At 38.9% G+C, this 22,542-nt stretch overlaps 1 protein-coding gene across 3 annotated transcripts; it reads left to right on the forward strand.

Annotated features, from left to right (window-relative positions):
• Window positions 1–4,507: 4,507 nt before the first annotated feature.
• Window positions 4,508–22,461, forward strand: entpd1 (ectonucleoside triphosphate diphosphohydrolase 1). 3 transcript variants are annotated; one of them, XM_044338068.1, is made up of 10 exons: window positions 4,508–4,661; window positions 12,438–12,565; window positions 13,019–13,136; window positions 15,175–15,325; window positions 15,676–15,835; window positions 15,957–16,160; window positions 16,345–16,602; window positions 17,491–17,604; window positions 17,747–17,884; window positions 21,870–22,461. In XM_044338068.1, exons 1-10 carry the CDS (start codon window positions 4,646–4,648, stop codon window positions 22,074–22,076), a joined length of 1,494 nt encoding a protein of 497 aa, XP_044194003.1. In that variant the 5' UTR covers window positions 4,508–4,645; the 3' UTR covers window positions 22,077–22,461. The 3 variants fall into 3 exon arrangements, with proteins under 3 accessions (XP_044194003.1, XP_044194005.1, XP_044194004.1); XM_044338070.1 differs by lacking the exon at window positions 4,508–4,661 and adding an exon at window positions 4,784–4,807; XM_044338069.1 differs by lacking the exon at window positions 4,508–4,661 and adding an exon at window positions 11,180–11,284.
• The last annotated feature ends 81 nt before the right edge of the window (window positions 22,462–22,542 follow it).

The following is a 22,542-nucleotide window of genomic DNA, read 5'->3' on the forward strand; positions in this document are numbered from 1 at the left end:
GACTGACACTGCAGAGTCAGAGGTCCCTGACCGGAGGAGAGAAATTAAAAAAAAACATGTTGGCACGTGTCTTTGATGCATGTGTCATCAAGGGAGAAAACACAAGCACTGGCATAGCAGAGATGCTTTATAAACAACCTGGCCCAGCTGTCAACTCTCTTGAGCAGTAGAGTTGTCATTCTTGACTTGAGACTGTGACAGAGAAGCAGCTACAATATGTGACACTGAATTGATACTTCCTTAGCCACACCAAACCTTTTAAGCCTTTGCATAAAATGACCTCTGTGCTTTTAAAAAGGTTAAGGTTTTAAGGTTTGCCTCCCATTTCTAAGTGGGAGAAATGTTGGTGCCAAGAAAAATGTCTCCTTTGTGTGTTTTTTTAAATGAAATTAATGAATATTATTAAATTGTACACCATTTGACCAAAGCCACCACAGTTTAACGATAGCACTTCTGATGTTGGTATATTTTCAACATACAGCTTTATAATAAATATAGTCTATTGAATTTAAAACATCAACAAAGCCTCATTCAGTAAACAAAATAAAACAAAAACAGAACATATCCTGACTATGCAGCTTGTTGATGTTATTAAGTGACCAGATATGTGCTGAATTATGTAAAGTGTTCCTTTTTAAGTGGTCAGCATAGCTGATGACAACTAACATGAAATGTTGTTATTGTGGGCATATTTCATTTAACAATTGCCCTCTAACTAAAAGCCCTCTGAGTGCCAGTTGAGAGAGGGGCCATAGAATGTAAATATTGGTTTATTGATTGTCTTGTGTCAGTTACTGTTGATTGAGTATTTGGTCCAACGAACGCCATTAGCCTTGCCTTGCAACCCTTTCAGTTCCTGTCTGCTCTTCTGGCCTGTCTGTGTCAGTTTATAGTTTTATTGTTCTGAGGAACTACAAGTTGTTGCATCAGTAAGCGATAAAATGAGGAAACATGGAGAATTGTGAAAGGAAAAAGCGAAAGAACTCAGTCACATTTCTTACACATGTGCGCCCAACAGGTTCAGCAATTTGTTTTCAGATCTCTCTTGTTGTTCTGTTTTCGTTTGTCATGGTGTTGACTAAAGAGTGTGTAAAACATTGTTCTGGCATTTTAAGGCTACTTGACTCTTAAATTTAGGATACATGCATTTTTAGTTTGTGGGTGTCTTTGTAATTATTCATGGTATTGTGCTTATTTTTGACATGTTTGGGTTGTTCGGGTTGGTTGACTTTGACTTGACTGAATAGCAAACCTCCTGAACTCTGGGGTAAATCATTTTGAGCTTATCTTTTATATTTATCATGCAATGAAGTTACCTCATACTCAAACATTACAGTACATGTGTCACATTGGAGAAAAAAATGGCATTTGTCAAATATATATGACATGTTCCTGGTACTACAGGAACCTACTTAGTAAAAATAACCTCTGTTAAATGCTCCGTAAACCTCTTGTATTTGCATTTGAAGAACAAAAAGGGGTGAGTCTCATAAGGTAAATACGTCAGTAAGCACCAGCAATGTTTCATTGATAGTTTAATTCAGCTTAAGTGACCCCACTTAAGCTGAATTTATTCATCATCAAAGCCTACAAGGAAACAAGTTCAAAATGTTTAAATGTTCTTAGGAAATCAAGAGGAGGTCCAGGAAAATCATGGAAACACACCCAATGAAGTAATTTGATGAAAAGTGTTCAAAAGAAAAAGAAGGCAATTAGACTGATAAATTTTGTTTTCTGTGTGAGTTATGGTGAAATCAAATTAATTTAAATTAGTTCACAGAATTAGTTCACAATCAGCAATTATTTAGATATACATATGTGTAAATAAAGTCGTACCAATAGATAGTAAGCAATGATTGCAATGTTCAAAACTAATTAGGTTGTGTTAAAAATATAGACACAACTAAGACAGAGAGTCGGTGTATACCACTGACATTGGACATTTTTGATACCTCTCATGTCTTTACATAAATATGAAGCTACAGCTAGAAGGCTCTATTGGCAATTAAAGAGTCAAAGCCTCATTTTGGTTTGAAGTTTGGTCTCATTTTTTTATACATATAAATAAAGGAACATAACAGGAAGTAAATATTCTTATTTTTATAATGAAAATGTGTTTCTCTATTTATGTTGTATTTATGTGGTACTTCAATGTGCCCAGATTTGATTTGTTTTTTGCTGTTTGTTCTGTTACCTGTTGTTCATTTATTATCTATTGGAAAAGTACATTTTAAAACTCTTGAGTTTTAAAAATGTCAAGTCTGGCTCTGTCCAAAGGTAACAAAACCCATCAGCTCCTCTAAGAATGAAGACCAACTCAAGGTGACGTGAAGTTTGCCCCCATTCATTTTCCATGGAAGACGAGCGAATGGGTTCATAAGGCATTGTGGGATTCCTGGTGATGTGGGAATGACCAGCGGGGGGAAAAAATGGAAAAAATTCTATTTTATGGAAATTGGGACAAAATTTGCCCAAAAGTGATGCAGCGAAACTGATGAAGTGGCTTGATGGTGGACTAGGAAGCTATGGAAATATATACGACCCTTCTCGACCAGATTACACGGACAAGAACAAAAGAACTGCGACTTGGCACAAAGCAGCGCAAATTGTCAGAGATTTGTTTATATAAAAATGCTTGTAATTGAAATGCTGACAAGCTGAAAACATAACTCAAATATTACCAGGAAACATAGACAATGGTCTTTCCTTGTTGACACTGTGACCTAAATATCACAGCATCCTTGTTAACCAGTATCAACACACCCATAGCGACGAGCAAGAAGTGGCAGAGGGGCGATGTTGCACGATTTGTTCGCATTTGTTCGGTCTTGGCGGTAAAGCTCACTAATTAACACGTTGTATCTCATATATCCCTAGAATCTTGTTAGCATGAGGTTGCCAGGCAATCACAGGAATTTACTGTGCTGGGCCAAGAAACAGTCCAGCAGATAACGACTTTTTTGCACTTCGGGTTTTGTACAGATTAAACAAACGCTATAAAATGTAAATTTCTTGAGATGTCAAATTATTCCTTTAAGCAACCAGGTGGCCACTTAGCAGCAACTTGGATCGGCCAAAGGCCAATTAGCCAGACTGCAGGGACAATTGGGCAGACCTAAAGGACTCTTGGGCTCATCAGAGCAGCACTTGGGCCAACCAGATCAGCACAGAGGGGACGCCTGCTCTAACTAGAGATGTACTTGGACAGAGCAGAGGGAAATTTGGACGACTAGAGGGGACATGAGGGTACTTGGACTTTGATGCTTAGAGCATGAAAAACAGAGGCAGTAACCCCCCCCCCCCCCGCCCTCCCCCTTGTGCACACCACTGGATAGATAGATATTTACCATGACTAATGATGATTTTCATATTTAGTGACAGAGTGACTGAGCGTTTACAGATTCAAGCTGAACAAAAGCAAATTACTGCCATCTCGAAGGAAATGATCTACATGACATTTAGAATATCATTAAATGGGGATTACTGTTGTCATAACCATGTGTGCTTGTCTTCTATCACTGCAAAAGCTCTAAGCAAAATAATACCTCCGTCTGTGGTCCGAATCTAAAAAAAACCCCCAAAGCATTCCCCCAATACCAAAGCATTCCCCCAATACCACTTGTACTGATTGCTCTATACACACTAGCATGCATACTGATCACACCCATATATTAACTGTAATCTTCAGATGGTGACAGATTTTTTTCAGAGGAGTGGTGTTTTATTGCCTTGGTTAAAGTGCACCCTAGTGTGTGAATTTGAATTGGACTCTCTCTCCTGTGACTGTGGCTCCAAAAACAGGCAAGGCTTTGTTTTTACGCCTTGGTGAAAGAGTATAACAAACACACACAAAAGCAGTCTGTACACACACAACACACAGGTAGCAGTATTCATGCCATGGCCATGGACTCAAGGTCTTCCTGAACTGAAAGCGTCATGCTGCTCTGCATGTAGAAATCGTACATAATGCCCCTTTGTGTTAATTTTATAGGTATTGCATTTGAGGTTAAAGACTTCAGTAAAGCCATTAAGACACCAATTAATTTACACAGAGTTAAATTTATATTGATAAAATGAGAGTGCTGAGTATCAAGGATTTAAGCAGGAGGTTGAGTTCACCCACTGCTTTTTTTTATCTAATTTCCTCGCAGCTTCAGCTCCAGCTCTCATCCAGATCTAACACTGCTTTCATGTTTGACCCAATTTTACAAGACAGAGAAGATGGCAAAGAAAGAGAGGCAGAAGGAAAATGATTTTTTTTTTAAAGACACCAGTGGAGGAGAACGGGAGAGTTGGGAGAAGCAGAAATTGGGTAAACGAGAAAATGAGTGACAGCGGCAATGAGAGTGACAAAGGTGTAGGGAGAGAGGATAAAAAAGGGGTAAATAGAAGACAAAGCTAAAGGCGCCAGGGAACGAGGGGAGGGGGCTGAGCAGGAGGGAGGAGGGAAGCTCAGCTTCTCCTAATAAAGCGAGTGTATGTGAAAGGAGGTGCTGAAAAACGTTAGACCAAGCACAGAGCTGTATTACCAGAGAGAGAGAGAGAGAGGAAGACAGAGGGTTAGAGAGAAAGAGTGTGAGAGAGGAGAGAGAGGGAGAGGGGCAAAGAATAGAAAGAGCATTGTGTTGCTGCTGAGAAAGAACCCATGTCTGCACAAAGAGGTAGGTGTACTGCCATGACTGGTACACACACACAGACACACAAATACAAATACACACACGTGCATGCACACACAAGAACAGGAAATCCCTCTCACTCAGTGTATTCAGCAGCAGGAAGAAACAGCAGTCTATATGTTGAGTATCAGGTGAGTGTGTGTTCTCTTCCAACTGTGTGACTTGCTTTACTGCATGTAGCAGCTGTGTAGTAGTGTGGGGCAGGTGTGTGTGACTTTTCCTTAGCATATGCCTGAGTGTGCATACAGGCGGCATTAAGCAGGTGTCTCTATGTGTGTGTGTGTGCGCGTGCGTTCAAGTGGGAGTTAGCAGGTGGATGAAGGTCCGTTTGATTAAGTTGCTGAAGATAAACACAGTGGCACACACACTCTTAAGATCATGTGAGGTTTATGGTAGTTTATCATGGAAAGTGCATGTGAATGAGAGGAATGTTATCTGAATAAGTGAATGCGTTTGACAGTAGTTGATTAAAGTTGTCAATATATCTGATAAGATGATCTAATAATTGTGTTGTTTTAGAATCATGTTGTCGTGATCCGTATGACCCAGAATGGGAACTGCATTTGTTGACAAGTCATTGATGTTTAGAATAAGAGCAGAGCTTCACTGTGCCAAATATTATTTAAACCTATATGGTTTGTTTTAGGCTACTCAGGTATCAGTGACTCTCTGGATTGAAGTCAGTTCACCTAAATTACAAAAATATATGTATATAATATGCCATGCAAATAGTTTTGATGTTATGTCCTGATGTTTTAAGATATACAGTATGTCTCTGTCTCTACCCCATTACAATGGAGGTGAATAGAATTTCATTTGTGGTGCTCGCTAGATTTTTTGGATTTTTAGTAAAAGTATTATTTAAATGCCACAAATAAAATTTCATTCACCTCCACTTATTATTGAGTATTATGTGGATAAAAACCAAAACTGTCTGCATGGCAAAACACCGCTAAAGTCAAGTGAAAGTGTTCTTTTGTAATTTGGGTGACTTCACCCTTTACGTAACCCATTTTGAATTCAAGAATGTTTGGACAATCCCCAAGAAATGTATACAAATGTCAATTTGTTTATGTTCAGTGACTGATAACTTATCAGTTGAGGTACATTTCTCTCTCTCTCTCTCTTACATTTGGGGCTATTATATTCATTCCAACCAAGATGTTCAGCAAGATGATTTACACAATGGAAAGTGCAATAGTTCCTGTTTTTTTTCTCTGCTGAAGGTCAGGGTATACCAGCTCAGCCCAGGGTTAGTGTCAGTGTGTCCTGTCGGCGAGGTCACACTGGACTGAACACCAGTAACAACAGACCACTTCCCTATGGCAAGCAGAGCGACAGCAGAGGGCAGGGTCGTTTCCTCTCCTTTCTCATCATATGACGCTGCCAGAGGTTCCCCTTTTTACAGAAAAAAAGGCAGACGGTGCTGTTTTACAATAGCTTTTTGAACAAGAGTATTTATAGGGCTGCTGAGTGAGTATTGTCGGCTCCTTCATTGTTTAAGACAAATAAGGGTTTGCCTTATGTAGTGGAAGTTGCAACGACAACTCAAGGACGCTGTGTACTGAGGCACAACTGTGTTGCAACGATGGATGTGTTTATCCATGGGGAAGATAGTTATTATCTTGACTTTTGTGAGTGTACATGCATGTGTGTCCATTTACTTTCAAGTGATTAAGTACCAGAATTAAACTGACCAAACACAGTAAGTGCTTCATATCCATCATTCTAAAGCACCGCTATTTACTGGAAGATCTTGTGCATTAGGTCATGCCTCCAGGTTTGAGCATGTGAGCAACTCCATAGTGTATTGGTGTGAGATTTTTGAAGTTTCCTCCACATTTCAGAGGAAAATTGTAATTACTTTGCAGATTAACATTCAAAACATTAGTTTAAAATATCACTATTGCCTTTATGTATTCCTATTGTTTCCCTCCTTTTGTATTTCCTTCTTTCCTTACGTCATTAAATCTTTCCCTCCTTCTTATCGTCTTTGCATCTGTTATTTCACCTTTCCTCGTTTCCTTCCTTCTGATCGTAAATCTTGAGAAATGTGGAAACACAATGTTTACTCTTGTTGTTACTCTAATGAGTACTTTTACTTTAGATGCTCGATTGCGTTTTGCAGTCGAAACCTGTTTACATTTAAAATTATCCACTGTAGTCAGGATTTTAACACTTGTTTCACCACTGGAATTAGGCAAAGTACTGTGATTACACCTAATTAACACATCTGTTACCTCTACAATGTGCATGTACCTGTCCACTCAAAGGCTTAGGACTTGTTAGGGCCTAACCACCAAAGCGGCACAACAACTTTAAGACATGCCTTAAAGGGACATTGTTGTCTCGTCTTCCCATCATTATAAAACCACACAGTCGATCCCCAGCTGTGTCACCCCTTGACTCATCGGAGAACGTAAAGTAATAACCCTCTCTGTATCTGCTGATTCAAAACGCCCTCCCTTTATCCCTATTCCTCTTTCTGTTCCTCTCTGTATCTCTTTGTCTTGAGAGATTTATGAGTGCAAAGTTTCCTATCAACAGGGGTGGAGACTCCGATGTGTCATATGTCATAAGAAAAATAAACAAGGACCTGGCAGGGCTTCGACATACTGCCATTATAAACTCCGTACCTGTGTGCTTCTTTGTGGGAAGATGGAGAAGATTAAGTCGAACTCTGTATCTTAGCCTTTCTGTCTGTGTGAGGGGGCCAGTGTTTGTGTCTGTGTGTGTAGCTATCGACGTTTTATTGTTAACACAGTTTGAACTTTGGACTTCAAAGTGAGGATGACATCACTTCGTCTGGTCTAATGTCCTACTTAGCCTAATTTAGAATCAATTGCATCTGTGTTAGGTTTATATTAACATGATGATTGATGAGTAGTGAGGATTAAATTTTATTTTAGGGATTATGGAATGAATGCAGTCAGTGCTCATCATGAGAATTGAAGAATGTGTGTGTTAGGCAGCCAAAATGGCTTTGCACTGTGAATATTATTTTACATGTCAGAGTTGTTGAATATTGTTTTTGTAGGTGAATGATCTGAATGCTGCTAATCTAAACAAACACTTATCCTACACCAGGCAACAGATGTTAATGTTAAATATCAAGTCCTCCTGCGGGGGTGCTCATCGTTTTCTCCTTTTTGTTAACTTCCTACTTCCTGATGTAAACGTTCATTAAAGCACAGACTGTTTATTTAACTTAGCTCACTAAAAATCTCTTTAACTCATAAATTATTTCATTAAGTTCTTAAAAAAGACTCAGACAGATACATTGAGTGATAACAGATGTTATACTGTTGTCTTTCCTTCTCTTCTCTCCTCTTTTCCACTTTGATTTTTCTGTGCTCTCTCATTCCCAGTGCACTGTCTTTCCTCATGTTGTTGTCTGAACCAATCTAGCCTCACCTTAACACTACATTTGTGTTTACACAAGGGTCTGAAATGGAAACACTGTGGTGTGTGCAAGTCTGGAATGGCGTGTATATGTGTTTTGTGTGTGTGTGTGTGTGTGTGTGTGTGTGTGTGTGTGTGTGTGTGTGTGTGTGTGCAAGTCAGTGTGCCTGTGAATAAGAGATTGCACGCGCCGATAGTTTTGGAAAGTGAGGACATTTTGTCCTTATTCCATCATGTAGCTGTTCAAGAATTAAAAACAGACTAGCTTTAGGTTGAGCATATGCTAATGATATGGGTAAGGCATGTGGTTGTGATCATTAGGAAATGTCAATAAAATTCCTCAAGCACAAAAGTGCAAACCTTGTGTGTTTTTGTAGCCTGAGAGCCTGTGTTGTGACCGTGTTGATGCTCCAATAGAGTTCCTTTATGATTTCATGCACTTAATCTGCTGCTCAGGTAAGCTCTGTTTTCTGTCTCAACATGTGTGTTTGTGTTTAGTCGGCTGCCAAACAGCATTGTCATCAGTAAGTGATTGCACATAATGTGAAAGAGTGGCTCCCTCTTTTAATCCGAAAGCAATTTAAAGAGAGACTTAAATTGGGCAGTAACTGGAAGGATAGGGTGAGGTTCAGGTCAGACCCGGGCACCTTTACAGCTTTACTGTTACCACTTCCCTCTTAGACTTTGGTTTATACGATAATAAAACAAGGGTTCTGTAATTGGAGCAAGATGTCATTAATGGAATCTTCATTTATGCCAAGGCTTGTTTACTTCAAACAGCAGATGTTCTCATACATTTTAGATGTGCTAGACAGCAACTATAGTTAATGAGTATATAAAAATCAAGGCATGTGAAGATGTTGTAAAACAAGTTAACATCTGTGGAAATCACATGTAGTTATATTCTTGCTTCACTGCGATTGCACTCTGTCGAGGAAATGTTTGATTTATCCCATAATCCTACTGAAGCAAGATGCTGGGCTTGTATTATGTACTGTAGCTCAGACAGTCTTGGTTAGTGGTTGGACCTCCAGTCAGGCTGGCTCTGTTTTACCTTTTGATGGCTGACACCAGTGTGGGTACTTTTATATAAAAGCTGTCCATGTCTATTTTGCGTTCACTGACAAAATCCTTTCATGTTTCCAAGTGTGTTTCTCAACTTCTTTGGAAATACTGAGTTGTTAATCAGTTTTGTCATTCTTTCAACTTCAGTTTTAAATATTAACATCATTAACTAGCTTTCATGGCTTTAGTGTACACAACAAACTTGGCAGATATATTACGAATTCTCACTGTGTGCAACTCAGACTCAAGGAGAAACAAAAGATTAGTTGGCAAAACATGTTGAAATTTTGATCTAAAGTTGAACCTTACGTTCGGCTCAAAACACAAATATTTAGACAGTCCTTCAAATTTTGAGTTTTATTAACTTTTTGAGATAGAAAGTTTCACAAAAAAGCTTCTAAAACACCATTTAGTCTACTGGACACTATTACTCCTACTACTCCAGACCACCCATGACTATTGCAGGTTTAGCAATTAAGCAGCAGAGAGGAACATCCATTAAGAATCGGAAACTGAGGCCAATGCAGACATGCCTTACGGAGGTATTGTTGCTTAAAAACAGGAATGTTATGGGGCTTGTTAATTTCACTGGCAGATGTTTCAAGTCACGCCTGGTAGTGTAGTTGTTTCTCCTTGCTCAGGACCATCCCCTCTCTGCTTTGGCCAGATTTGGATTTTTTGGATTCCATTATCTGGAAAAATTGGAGATGAGCACTGAATCTGAATCCAATTATGAACCGTCCATTTAGACGCTGTAGTGACAATGTACAACATACATGTTTTTGTATTTTTCTAGGTCTATGGCTGACATCTGAAGGGGTCCAAATGTCAGAGAGTCAGTCATGTCAAGGGTCACATTTGTGCCTAAAGCAGCTGGAGATCTGTCACATGCCTCTCTCTCTCTTTCATACATTCAATTTGTACAATTTGTCTCTCACTGTGCTTTAAAAAATTAATTGTGACCATTGTGGCAGTATTTTGTGTCATTTGTTAAAAATAATTAAAGTCTAAAAGTCCACAAAGAGATTAATCAGTGTGGCAGTAATTTCCAATGCTCATGCTAAAAAGATTGACAGAATCCACAGTGAATAAATCAATAAATAGTCACACTGTCTCTGGATGTTAGTGCCTGGGTAATGTTTAAAAAGAACAATCATAGCAATAAACTTTGGTTGTTTCCTTGACAATGTCAAACAGTTACAAGATACTTTGTGGTGGCTGAATGTTTGTGTATGGTTGTACTTCCTTAATGTGGGAGGCTTTGAGTCACACATCTCTCTCCAGCGAGGAAAGTTAGTAGAGAAGTGATATAAATGACAAGTTGACGGTTATTCTCTTGTGCGTGTTTAAATATATTGTAAGTGTATTTGCAAAGTGTGTTGAATCAGAGGGGAATAAGGGAATGAATCTGTGAATGGATCAACAAATTTGCAGGCAAGTCATGTTTTGGGTCTGCACACACACACACACACTTGCTTTACAGCAGCCCTTATTCTTCTAACACACACACGCACGCACACACACACACATACACACACTAACGGTCTAAGAGACAAGCAGGGGATTCCGATCCGTCACAGAGATGACATCACAGCCTGCCTGTAATAAAAAAGCAGCTAAACAAGGGAGTCCCCACTTCCCCTCCTACACAACCCACAGAATGAACAGAGAGAGGGAGAGAGTAGTGCTTTGGAGAGTGACTCTCATTAGTTCACAGAGAAAGAGAGAGTCCCTTTTAAGGGGTTCACATGCACACAAGAGTGCTGTGACGCGTACAAACACACTTTTAACTGTGTCTCCATAGTGACCGGCTGCCCCAGCTTGGGGAGGAAATGCCAAACTCTGTGCTTCAGAACTGCTCCACCAGAAATACTCAAACACACACACACACACACACACACATAGAGCTCTATTCTAATCCTCTGTCCGGCTACAACGGAAAATAACTCACTTCATCTTATCACTCTGCTACCTCCCTCTGTCCATTCTCTCTTCTTCCTGTCCTCCCCATTTTTTTCCTTCTCCCTTCCCCCTCCCTCTCTCTCTCTCTCTCTCCCTCTCTCTCTCTCTCTCTCCCTCTATCTCTCGCTGTCCCTCTCCCTCCCCCATCAGTGGTAAGTTCATTGAAGTAGACAACAGAGGTAAGTGCTCTCTTCCGCTCTCCGTTCACCACTGACTCTCTGCTTTAATATGCTTTAATCTTCAGTCTTTTTGCGTTTTCCTAAAGCAGACAAAGGTCAGGTTTGTGCTACTATCACAGCTGTAGGTCCTGCTGATACAGCGCAACAGAAAAGCAGCTGTGTGTGTTTGTGCCTTTGTATGTCCTCATCAAATGTGTACTGTACAGTCAGGTCAGTTTCAACAATACTTGTGTTGCCAGCTGTCATGCGCACCTGGATAGTGTCTGCCAGTTTACTTACCTTGGTGATAATCAAACAGACGCGTGTATGTGTGTTTTACAATTCATGCCGGTATTTTGTTCAGTCTTTTGCATTACAATAGCCTTGTGAATATATGCAGCCTGTTACGCTCTTTTTTTTTGTCCCTTTATAAACAGTGAATATATAAGTGCATATTATCTAAAATAGCACCTGTGCAGATCTCTGTGCATGTTTCAAATCCAGTTAGTAGCAGTGGAAACTCAAGTACTTAGGAAGGAATGGAAACCAAAACAAAGTATGAGCAGACACAGCAACCAAATACAGGTTTTAAAATACAGTAACAACTTAAGAAGATGTTGAAATTATTAATTACTGTTGGCTAACATTGACTCATTGCCATCATCATAATGTGTCAACATTTCCGTGGAATGATCATACAAATCTTCTTCATTTAAGCCCATTGTTCTCTTGGGTTGTATAAACACTTCATGTATTTCCACAATAATGTTTGTGAAACAAGTTTCCTTGTAATCATTTTCCAAAGTGGAAATCTGTCGATCTTTCAGCATTAGCTAAATACTTTGGTGATGTTGGAGGAAGGGAATACCCCTTAAGCATGCTGCGACTGAAATAACAACCTCACTAGAATCAATGAGCAGCTTGGCACGAGTTCAGACACACCAAATCGGAGATCCATCTGTAGTCCTTGGTTACAAAACAACACAATTAAACATTCCAGGCACCCCCACACAAACACTCTCTCATGGTGTGACATCACTCACATCTGGATGCAAGTCTGGCTAACACACACCTCTTCCTCTCTCTCCAATGTGTCCCCATCTTCCCCTTTTCTACCACGGCTTCCCTCTCGCCTCTCCTTCCTATCTGTCTGTCTTTCCACCCCCGCTCTCAGAGATGAAAGAGAAGAACCCCTGGCAATCGCCTGTGACCATCATCATCACTGTGATTGGCGTCATAGCGATTGTTACCTTGGTGACGGTAGCAGTTTTGCAGAACAAGCCACTACCCCAAAAGTACAAGGTATGGTGGAGGGAAAGAGTAAAATATTGGAGCCTGTACTCTGTGTGGGAGGTCGCTGCTTTACAGTGGGATGTCTGTCCAAAGTCCACAAGCCAAATATGGTCTCTTGTCAATATGACCTCAATCTGTACAACTGGTTCTAAAAGCTACCAAATAAGGCCGGTGGATGTTGATAAAGATATTAAATCACCACTTCTTTTCCTCATAAACCCTTATCTGCTATGAGTCTCACAGCTGTTATTGATTACAGTGTCTAAGGAGCTGTTTAACTAATTTGTTTCAGCATTAAACTAAATTTCTCTGCACATATACTGTATATACCGGGAAGTTTGTCAGTAGACTATAACCTACATCTTTATATTGAACATATAATCAGTCAGTTTGGATGGCACTCATGTAGAATTTATTTCACTGTGCGCTGAGCTGGAATTCTTCACTCTGTCTCCACATCAGTATGGGATCGTGCTGGATGCTGGATCCTCCCACACAGCTCTGTATATCTATCAGTGGCCAGCAGAGAAGGATAACGACACTGGCAGAGCTGAACAGATGCATTCCTGCAAAGTTAAAGGTATACACTACACAATGTGTCATGTAAAAACATACTTAGCCCTCACTTCTAAGTGCATGCACATTAAGCCAAATATTTAAGTTAATGAAGTATGTAAGAATATATACTCATATACTTCACTTAGTTTGTTCATTGTAAATAAATATGTTAATTCTGCAACACTAGAACATCTATATAAGTATATTTGCTTGTACTGATGAAATGTCTTCATGGGTAAATACTGACATACAGTATGCTTGTAATAGAACTTGATACCACTTTCTAATCAGAAATACTTAACCGGGTTAACACATTGTAATGAATGGCTTCATTGATGGTTATTAAATAATTTATTGGTCATTGATAGATCAGAAATAAGCCACTTATATGAAAAACTTTTAGGTTTCCAGATTTTCTTTGCTTGGTGTATATCCTTCTGAAGCATTTTTGCTTGATCCTCTTATCTGGCCACAACTAACTATATTTTTTCATAATCAGTTAATCTGATTTATTTCTTAATTATTTGGCTAATCACTAGGTCAGTAAAGTGCCATAATACAGTGGAAAATGCCCATCATGATTTCCTAAAGTCCATAGTGACATCTTTAAATGTCTTTGAATTTTGGGGAGTTTTGGACTGTTGGTCGGACAAAATTGTTAACAATTATATAAAACAGAGAGAAGCAGTAAATCCTCATCCTCATCGGAGAAAATGAAACAAGAGAATGGTTGCTATTTTTGCTTTAAAACTGACTTAAATGATTAATGATTCATTCATCAAAGTAGTTGGTGATTAATTTTGATCAAGTATTCAGTTCAAGTAAATGTTTCAGCTCTAAATGGCTTACGTTCTGTAAAAGAGCTGCAGGGCATCTGTAATCAAAGTCTTCCTATTAAAAACATATTGACATTTACAACTCCAGACCTGGGTTATTGTATTGGAAAATGCTTTTATTAATGACTTACTTTTATTTTGGCTGCAAACCTGATGGCCCATTATAAAGTGAGCAACCCGTGACTCCCCATGAATTACTCACTTCTTGATAAGCCGAGTAAAAGGCATTGCGTTAAGCTTTAAAATATGTCATGAAGTCTGGAGTTGTAAATGTTTATACGTTCTTAATGACTGGATTTTGGTCTGAATGTTCTGCTGCTTTTTCCCAGAAAGTAAGTGGTCAAACAGACATTGGATGGGTCTTTCTGATGAACTAAAGAGCTTTAGCTGTAAATACAAAGAATGTTATGTTGAAGAAAGATATAAACCAGCCAAAGAGATTTTCACACCTGCAGCAATTTTCCACATTACCAATTACTAGTCTATATAACATTAACAATTGCTTTATGAATCATTAATAAAGCCATTAGTATGTATGTATGTGTTTAGGTAAAGTTATATTTTGTTTTGTCCTGGAGCTAGAGCGCCCCAGCCTCAGAGTGCCTTTCTTATGCAATCAGTTGTTCTTGCTGAATTATTAAAGCATGTTTGAACACACACCATATAATAGACAGGTCTTTCAAACGGACTCTTGCTTGCTTCCCTTCTGCAAGTTGATTTAACTACTGCTTTAGCACACTGTTCTGAGTCCATCTTCATTTAATTTAAATCATAATCAAAGGTTACAGTAGAGGGCTCTCATAAGTCACAGACAGAGGACTCCCACAGACTCCTCACCTTATCAATCATTTGAATTTAAACCCATTAGTATCTACCCTGTTACTCTTTCCTTTATTGTTAAGCCAGCCAAGTGTGTAACATGTGTACCTTTTCTCAAGTAGGGAGGGTATCTAATCAGTGATACCCTCAGACTCTACAAGTGGCCACTAGGAAAATACAAAGGAGAACTTTCAGGGTTGAGTACCAGCATCATGCATGCTTACGAGAAGACCATGATAACATCTTCACCAAGCTTTCCTTGCCACTTCATGATTTTGTACAGATGACCTTCCATTCTCCAGCAGGCCAGCATCTCTGAACAGAAGGCTCTTATTATGTTTTATGGCAGCTAAATTTAGGTGGCATGACTTCACCTTCCTCTTGACATTTTGGTTCTTATTACAGGTCCGGGTATCTCCAGCTACGCATCCACTCCGTGGAAAGCAGGGGATTCTCTGAGTGCATGCATGCAGGAGGCCATGGAGCATGTCCCTGTAAAAAGACACCAGGAGACCCCTCTTTATCTGGGAGCTACTGCTGGAATGAGATTGCTAAGGTACAGCACACATGTACACACACAACCCCACATATATAATCACACATCAGGCATGCCTCCAGAAGAAAACATAATACAGAATGCCTTTTCATGCTGACATTGTTGTGACCATATCCCTAACTCTGTAATTGTGTTTGCACTGGCAGTCAAAGTGCTGCTATCTGTATCCTTTTTCCATGTGCTTATTCGTGATTTATCTCCACATGAACTTTACTGCCAGAGCAGTGCATATGTTACTGTCAAGTCTATTGTATACGATTTAGTCTATTTATCATTTATGCGCTGGTGTATTGATTTGACATATGGATGTGAATCACTCTAATAAATTTGTGTTGTGTGTGTGCATGTAGTATTGAGAACCACTCGGCGTCAGCCAAGGTCTTTGAAGCCGTGGCAGAGGCCCTGCAAAAGTTCCCCTTTTCCTATCAAGGAGCGAGGCTCCTCAGTGGTCAGGAAGAGGGAGCCTTCGGCTGGGTGACAGTCAACTACTTGGATGATCGCCTCAAACAGGTCTGCACATGTATGTCTGCATGCATGTTCATGCAAATATGTCCACATTCAAATGTGCTTTGTGTGCGTCAGTCAGGATGTTCTTGCTGTGCACTTCAATGCCTTTTTGTCTGTGCTGCAGGGTTTGGAAACCACAGGAGCTCTTGACCTTGGTGGGGCCTCCACTCAGATTAGCTTTGTTTCTGATAATTATAATGGCTCAGAGTCACCTAGCAACTCTGTGACATTCCGACTCTATGGAAATGGTTATAATCTGTACACAAACAGCTTCCTGTGTTACGGGAAAGACCAAGTGTTAAAAATGACGCTGGCATACCAGACTCAGGTAAACTTCTTCTGTCAACATTAATGGACTGTTCAAATCTATTCTAATCAGATGATTCAAGATTTAATAATTTAATAACTTTGAGAGAGATAGTAATGTGCTAAAAGGTACTGACTTCAAGCTGACTTCAGATTCAATTAGCTTCCTCTCTCTGTCTCCCTCTCTATCTTGCTCTCTCTCCTAGTCAGGTCCAGAAACAGTATCAGATCCTTGTTTCCACCCTGGTTACAATGAGACAAAGAACTACACAGCCCTTTATGACAGCCCCTGCGTGTCAGACATGACACCCAAAAATGCTCCTGAATCCTTTTATCACAACGGGACAGGAAACTTCCTAGAATGCCAGAAAGCTGTCAAAAGAGTCTTCAACTTTACTGACTGCAAATACAGCCGATGCTCTTTCAACGGGGTCTTCCAGCCAGTTTTGCAGGGGCCATTTGGGGTAATGTTGTCAGCGTTTATTTATCAGCATACATCAGTGACCTATGATACACTGTGTGTTGTTTGGAGGGTTACAGAAACAGCACGCAGGGATTATACAACATACAGATCTTTCAGTTTCAATCTGTAACAACCACAGGCCACTGAGCAACTTCACTCTTGTGCGTGACTTGCCTTTCTAATAATTGATGGTTGGAGTAGTGAGTGCTACTTGTTCACCCAAATGTTCCTGATCCTGATGCATTAGAATATGATAAAATATGAAATTCAATGTTAAAGTGATTTACCATTAGATTAGGTTCACCCACATATTACATTTTCTGATACCTTTAGTGGTAATAAGCCATGCAGATACATTTGTTTTTATTTTATCCATCTTTGAGATTTCTGCAAATTCTATAGTGGAGGTGAATAATATTTTGTTTGTGGCATTCATAGCATTGTAAACATGCATATGAAAAATTCAGCTGAAGATCTCTCTATAGAAATCGTGTCCCAGTTACTCTAGTACATCCACAGACCTCACTGTGTGAGCACTTCTCTACTGAAGAAATAGTTCCCATAAAAAGTGTTTACAGAGAGGTTTGTGTGTTTTTCAGAACAATGTGGATACTTTTCTTGGCAAGATATGTTACTGGTGATTTATTGACTAAATAAAGCATAAATAACCAAAACTACTGTAACTGCATGGCTATATACAACTATTCTGTTTGTCACAGTGTCTTGCAAAACAAAGACATCAGAGTCAGTGAGGCCAGAAAAAGGCCTGATGTGGTAAATAATTAGAATTGAGTATTAATAAATTGTTTACTTCATTTGCTAAAGACAGGAGGACAAGTTAATTTCCTTTTTGCATCATCTCTTTTTCTCCCCACACCCCTCACTCTAGGCTTTCTCTGCCTACTACTTTGTGATGAACTTCCTCAATCTGACTGATACATCCATCCCTCTGAAAACTGTCAAGCAAAAGCTAGCAGACTACTGCGCTACCCCTTGGCAGCAGGTTGGAGGGCATATTTATGTGTCACTTACACACTCACAAAAATACATTTTCCAGCTATATTTGTGCACTTTTGTGTCTTATCTGTGTTCTCTTGCTTAGGCTGTACATTGATGTTATCGTTGCATTTGAACTACTTGAACAGATAAAGCAGCAGCATCCAAAAGTAAAAGTGAAGTATTTGGCTGAGTACTGTTTCTCCGGCACATACATCGTCACCCTGCTGACAGAAGGATACAACTTCACCTCGGAGACTTACTCAAACATAAAATTCATCAAGAAGGTCAGTAGATCACAGTCCACTCCCTTCTTATCTCCCTGTTCAAGCCATATCCTATATTGACCTTCACTATACTCTGTGTGAGTGTGTGTGTGTGCACATTTGTAGGCTATTTTTATCTATGTGAGGATCTTTTTGAGCTTTAGATGTTGAGAGTGAAGATGTTTTTGAAAAGTGAGGGATTTTGGCTGGTCCTTGCCAAGACATTGACCATGTACAGCACATGGTTATGCAACTAGATTTGAAAAAGGCCCTCCTCTTTGAGGGAGCTCTCAAAGAATTCTGCTGGGAAAACTACTCCCCCAAAACATATGACACATATGTTCTCTGTTTAATAAGTAATGGCAAGGAGCAGATAAGACCCCTCAAAACAGCCGAGCCAGTGTCACTCACCCTTCTTGCAAACAGCAAAGTCCTTCTCATCAATGTTAAAGCTCAGAGACAACCTTCTGGCAAGATGCAGATAAGCAAGATACTAACAGTATCTAAATATTCAACATTGAAAGTATCTAACTTATCTGAAGCAGCAAGCATGTCGTAATTTCCTGTAAATGCTACCACTTCTTATTTGAGATAGATGATCATACAGCAAGATAATAGTTTCTTCATACAAGGGAAATATTCTTCAACTCAGTGTATACTACTGTAGCTGTTAGATGCAAGCTAAATAGCAAAAGAAAAAAACATATGATATAAAGAAAAATTAAGCTTTAAACTGCTTTAAAGAGGAAGAGGAATTATGAATGTTCCTACTTATCCTTTATTGTGTCCATGAGGCCAACATTAGCTAAAATTATGTGAAATAATGTGAGGAAGACAACCCTGGAATAGTAAATGGACTGCACTTTAATAGTACTTTTTAACGGACAAATTGCAGCAAAGCTGCCATACAGGGCGCTGCTTTGGCCATCAGGAGGAATTTGGGTTTTAGTGTCCTGTTCAGGCACAACATGCTCAACATGGGAAGTAGAGTAGCTGGGGATCAAACCTACGACCCTGCGATTATTGGACAACAAGCTCTTCCTCCCGAGCCACAGCTTCTGCAAGGCAATGGGGAACCCCCAAACAACATCCACACAATCAGGAAAAAAACAAAAGCAATGACCAAAACCATTTCAGCCCATAACAGGATAAGGCTATCAACAATTCACTAAATTGGGACATTAAAGCAAAAGAGCTGCAAAAATTAATTGATTAGTTGATCGACAGAAATTTGTCAACTGTTCTACGAATCGAAATTGTGAGTGGCATTTTTTCACAATTTTTGTTGTTTTGTTTTTTATATAGACCCACCAATAATTAGTAATGAAAATGTTATTCTTTCATTAATGTATTTATTTATTTATTTTTAAGGACAACACACATTATCACTGCAGTCCTTTAAGCCAATGAAGTGATCTAAAAATTACAGACAGAAGACAACAGATGCCACAAAGACAGTGCGCAAGCCATGCAGAGCAATAGGACACAGCAAGACATTAGTAATAAATAAGCAAACAATAAACTATAAAACAGCAACAATAAAAAGAGTCATAAACTGCAGCCCTAAAAGCTAGAAAGTAGGGTTTAATGTGCCAAACTTCAACCAAGCGTCAAGAAATGAGCTCAACTGTCTGCTTCTTGAAATTATGTCTCAGTTATTACCAATGCAAATTATAGCATGTGATTCAGCAGCGTCATGGCAAACTTAACAGTCAACTGTATATCATTACCCACAAGCATGAGAGGCAATAAATCAAAATAACTCATATCAACAGCAAGGCTAAGGTAGCCTGCTGGGCCACAGTGTTGGTATGAATATCAAATCAACACAGCAGTAGCAACAAGATTAGTGTCAGGTTGAAAATGCTACTCTGTACACCTACATGAATATGACTGGACAGCACTACTTCTTCCTCTTCCTCTTCTTCTTCTTCTTCTTCTTCTCTTGCATTACAGCCACCTGGAGTTTTTTTGTTTGTTTGTTTGTTTATTTACATACAGTCATTGCATCTGTATAAAACATACAAGAAATAATCCAAGCAGCAGCAACTTAACACAAATATAACAAAGTAAAATAAATACATTTCCTTAGGCTTAGGCTACATAACATATAGCCTACTGCCATCTGTTCATATAGTCTTCAGGCATTTTTATACTGTAGTTTTCTTAGTGATTTAAAATAAAGTCTCAAACCATTTTCCAAGGCTTAGAACTTTGGAGTGACCATCAAATATCTACATTTATGTGTATTAAATTTAGCTATTATCAAAATGTTTTTACATAAATATTCCAATTATTTGTTTAGCATAAAAAACAAATTTGATGTTAACATATTGAAAATCAGGAATTACATTTTTGGTGGCCAGCCACTTATATGACCTTTCCCAGAGGATATTAATGACAACACAGTTATAAAACAGGTGGAGTACTGGACTGGACTTTGGACTCTACTAGTTTTGTGGTTGCCAAGTAAATTCTTCTTCCTCTCGATGTTGTTTGGTAGTTGGAAAACAATGAAATGGTGCATTACAGCCACCGGTAAGGAGTGTGGTTCAGGACTCATTATTATTAATAACAATAATGAATTACAATTTAAAAAACAAACACACAAACTACCATGTCTTCTTTATCAGATTTGTTCCTCTAAGATAATGAAAGAAATGTAACATTCATCTCCTGAACATTGAAGCATCAAGTGTTCTAAAGTCTCTTTTTCTCCACAAAAGTAACATCTTTCTGTATTAACCTTTCTCTATTTTGAATAATGTGCTGACCAAATCTGAACTTGGATATCATTGTCTCTTCTCTCCTGCTTCTTCTTTTTTATGAATCCTATAAAATCATCGCCTCATTCTCTCTTCCTCCTACTGCTTCTGCCACCTTTCCTTCAATCTATACTTAAATACACCCTTCATTTCTGTCTTACTAAAGTTTACTGTTCTATCAGTGTGGCAAATTTATCTAATTAATTTCCTTTTATTCAATTATGTGCTGGTATCCATAAGAATATCATACATCGAGTCCCATCATTTGAATTCATTATGATGTTTGTTGTACTTCTATCAAAATATCTGGTAAGCTGCACTCTGATTGGCTGTATTTCAAACTGGCTAGTGATCAACTTGAATCCAAACAAACAATTGCCCTCAAAGGTTTTGCCTCTTCAATCCATTGAATGCCATTAAGATTGCAAAGTGTTTCTCTGGTGTAAACAGATAAACCATCACTGATTAGCCAAGTAGCTGAAAAGTCTATGCTCTATTATCTTGGGGGCAGATTCCTTAACAATCCCTCAGCAGCCTTGCCACTTAGTGTATGACAGAATATAATAAAATAATCAATGTATGTAACACAATGTGCTTGTACAGTGATATGAGTTATAAAACTGTTGGCATTTGTTCTGTCCAACCCAGCACACTCCTTTTATGCTCTGTATAAGCTATGATAATGTGTTGTAATGTAAATTTCTGTCTGTGTTGATGTTGTTGTGCAATGAAACCTGCTATGGTATCAGTGTGTGCAGTTTATTGCATGATAAAAAAATAATTAAGATTAGGGTAAGGGTTGGGTCTAAGATAAAGAATATTTGCACCTGCAAGTGCAAATTTAGGAGGAATGTGAAAAACTCAGGCCTACATTTATTCCAGTTACAGTACAATTAATGCTTCAGTCAAATGAACTTGAAATGTTCCTGTGTGCATGCATGCGATTAGTGTACATCTACAGTAGGTGTGTATTCAATATTAAACCCCCAGGTTTAATATTTTTGTACACATAGAAAGTCAAAGTCGGTGCTAGTTTTTCAGTGTTTTATCAATTTAAAAGCAAACTTAACCTTTGCCTATGGTTATATGTCTTCAATGTGTGTCAAAACATCTTTAAATAGAAGTCTAGATGGGTGTCAAATTAAAGGAAAAACCAAAATAAAGTATCAAGAGCTGCCAGAACAGCTTCAGAGTTCCTCTGTATAGATTCTGAGTTTTTCCTCCTCCTGTGTTGTTTTAAGATAAAAGGCAGTGATGCAGGCTGGACACTGGGCTACATGTTGAATCTGACCAACATGATTCCAGCCGAGGCTCCTGACTCGCCCCTTCTGCCCCACGCCGGCTACGTCGCCATCGTCACCATTATCGCAATACTGCTGTTCGTCCTCTTCATCCTCAGCCTGCGCCCTCTCTGGCCTTGTCGCTCTAAGCAGCCACAGATAATATAAACACACACACAGAAATGTATGAATGACGCCAGGGAGGGAATGTGTATGTGTCAGTGTTGGTGTGGGTGTTATTCTACCAATTGGTGAAAAGAAAGTCAACTTGTCACTTCCTAGCCTTTGTGGGGAGGTCAAAAGTCAATACCTGCTTGTATGGATATTAGAGAAGGACAAATGCTTTCTCTCTCTGGGGGATTCGCTCTGCTTCTCTGGTTGAAGGACAATTTCTATGAGTGAGTGAGTGAATGAGTGAGTGTGTGTTGAAGTTTGAATGGGCATTAGAATGTGTGCTTGAGTGTGTGTACCAACATAAGTCTGCATGTATGTGTCTTGAATTATGATGTGAATATGCTACTGTATAAATAAAATAACCCAAGTTTATATATAATGTATGGTTCACTTGTCATTTGTAATTTGTAAAAATATGTATAAATAATGTATTTGCACTTTGTCCAGATTGTTTTTTATG

Source organism: Thunnus albacares, chromosome 20 (assembly GCF_914725855.1).
Source record: "Thunnus albacares chromosome 20, fThuAlb1.1, whole genome shotgun sequence".
Lineage (NCBI taxonomy): Eukaryota > Metazoa > Chordata > Actinopteri > Scombriformes > Scombridae > Thunnus > Thunnus albacares.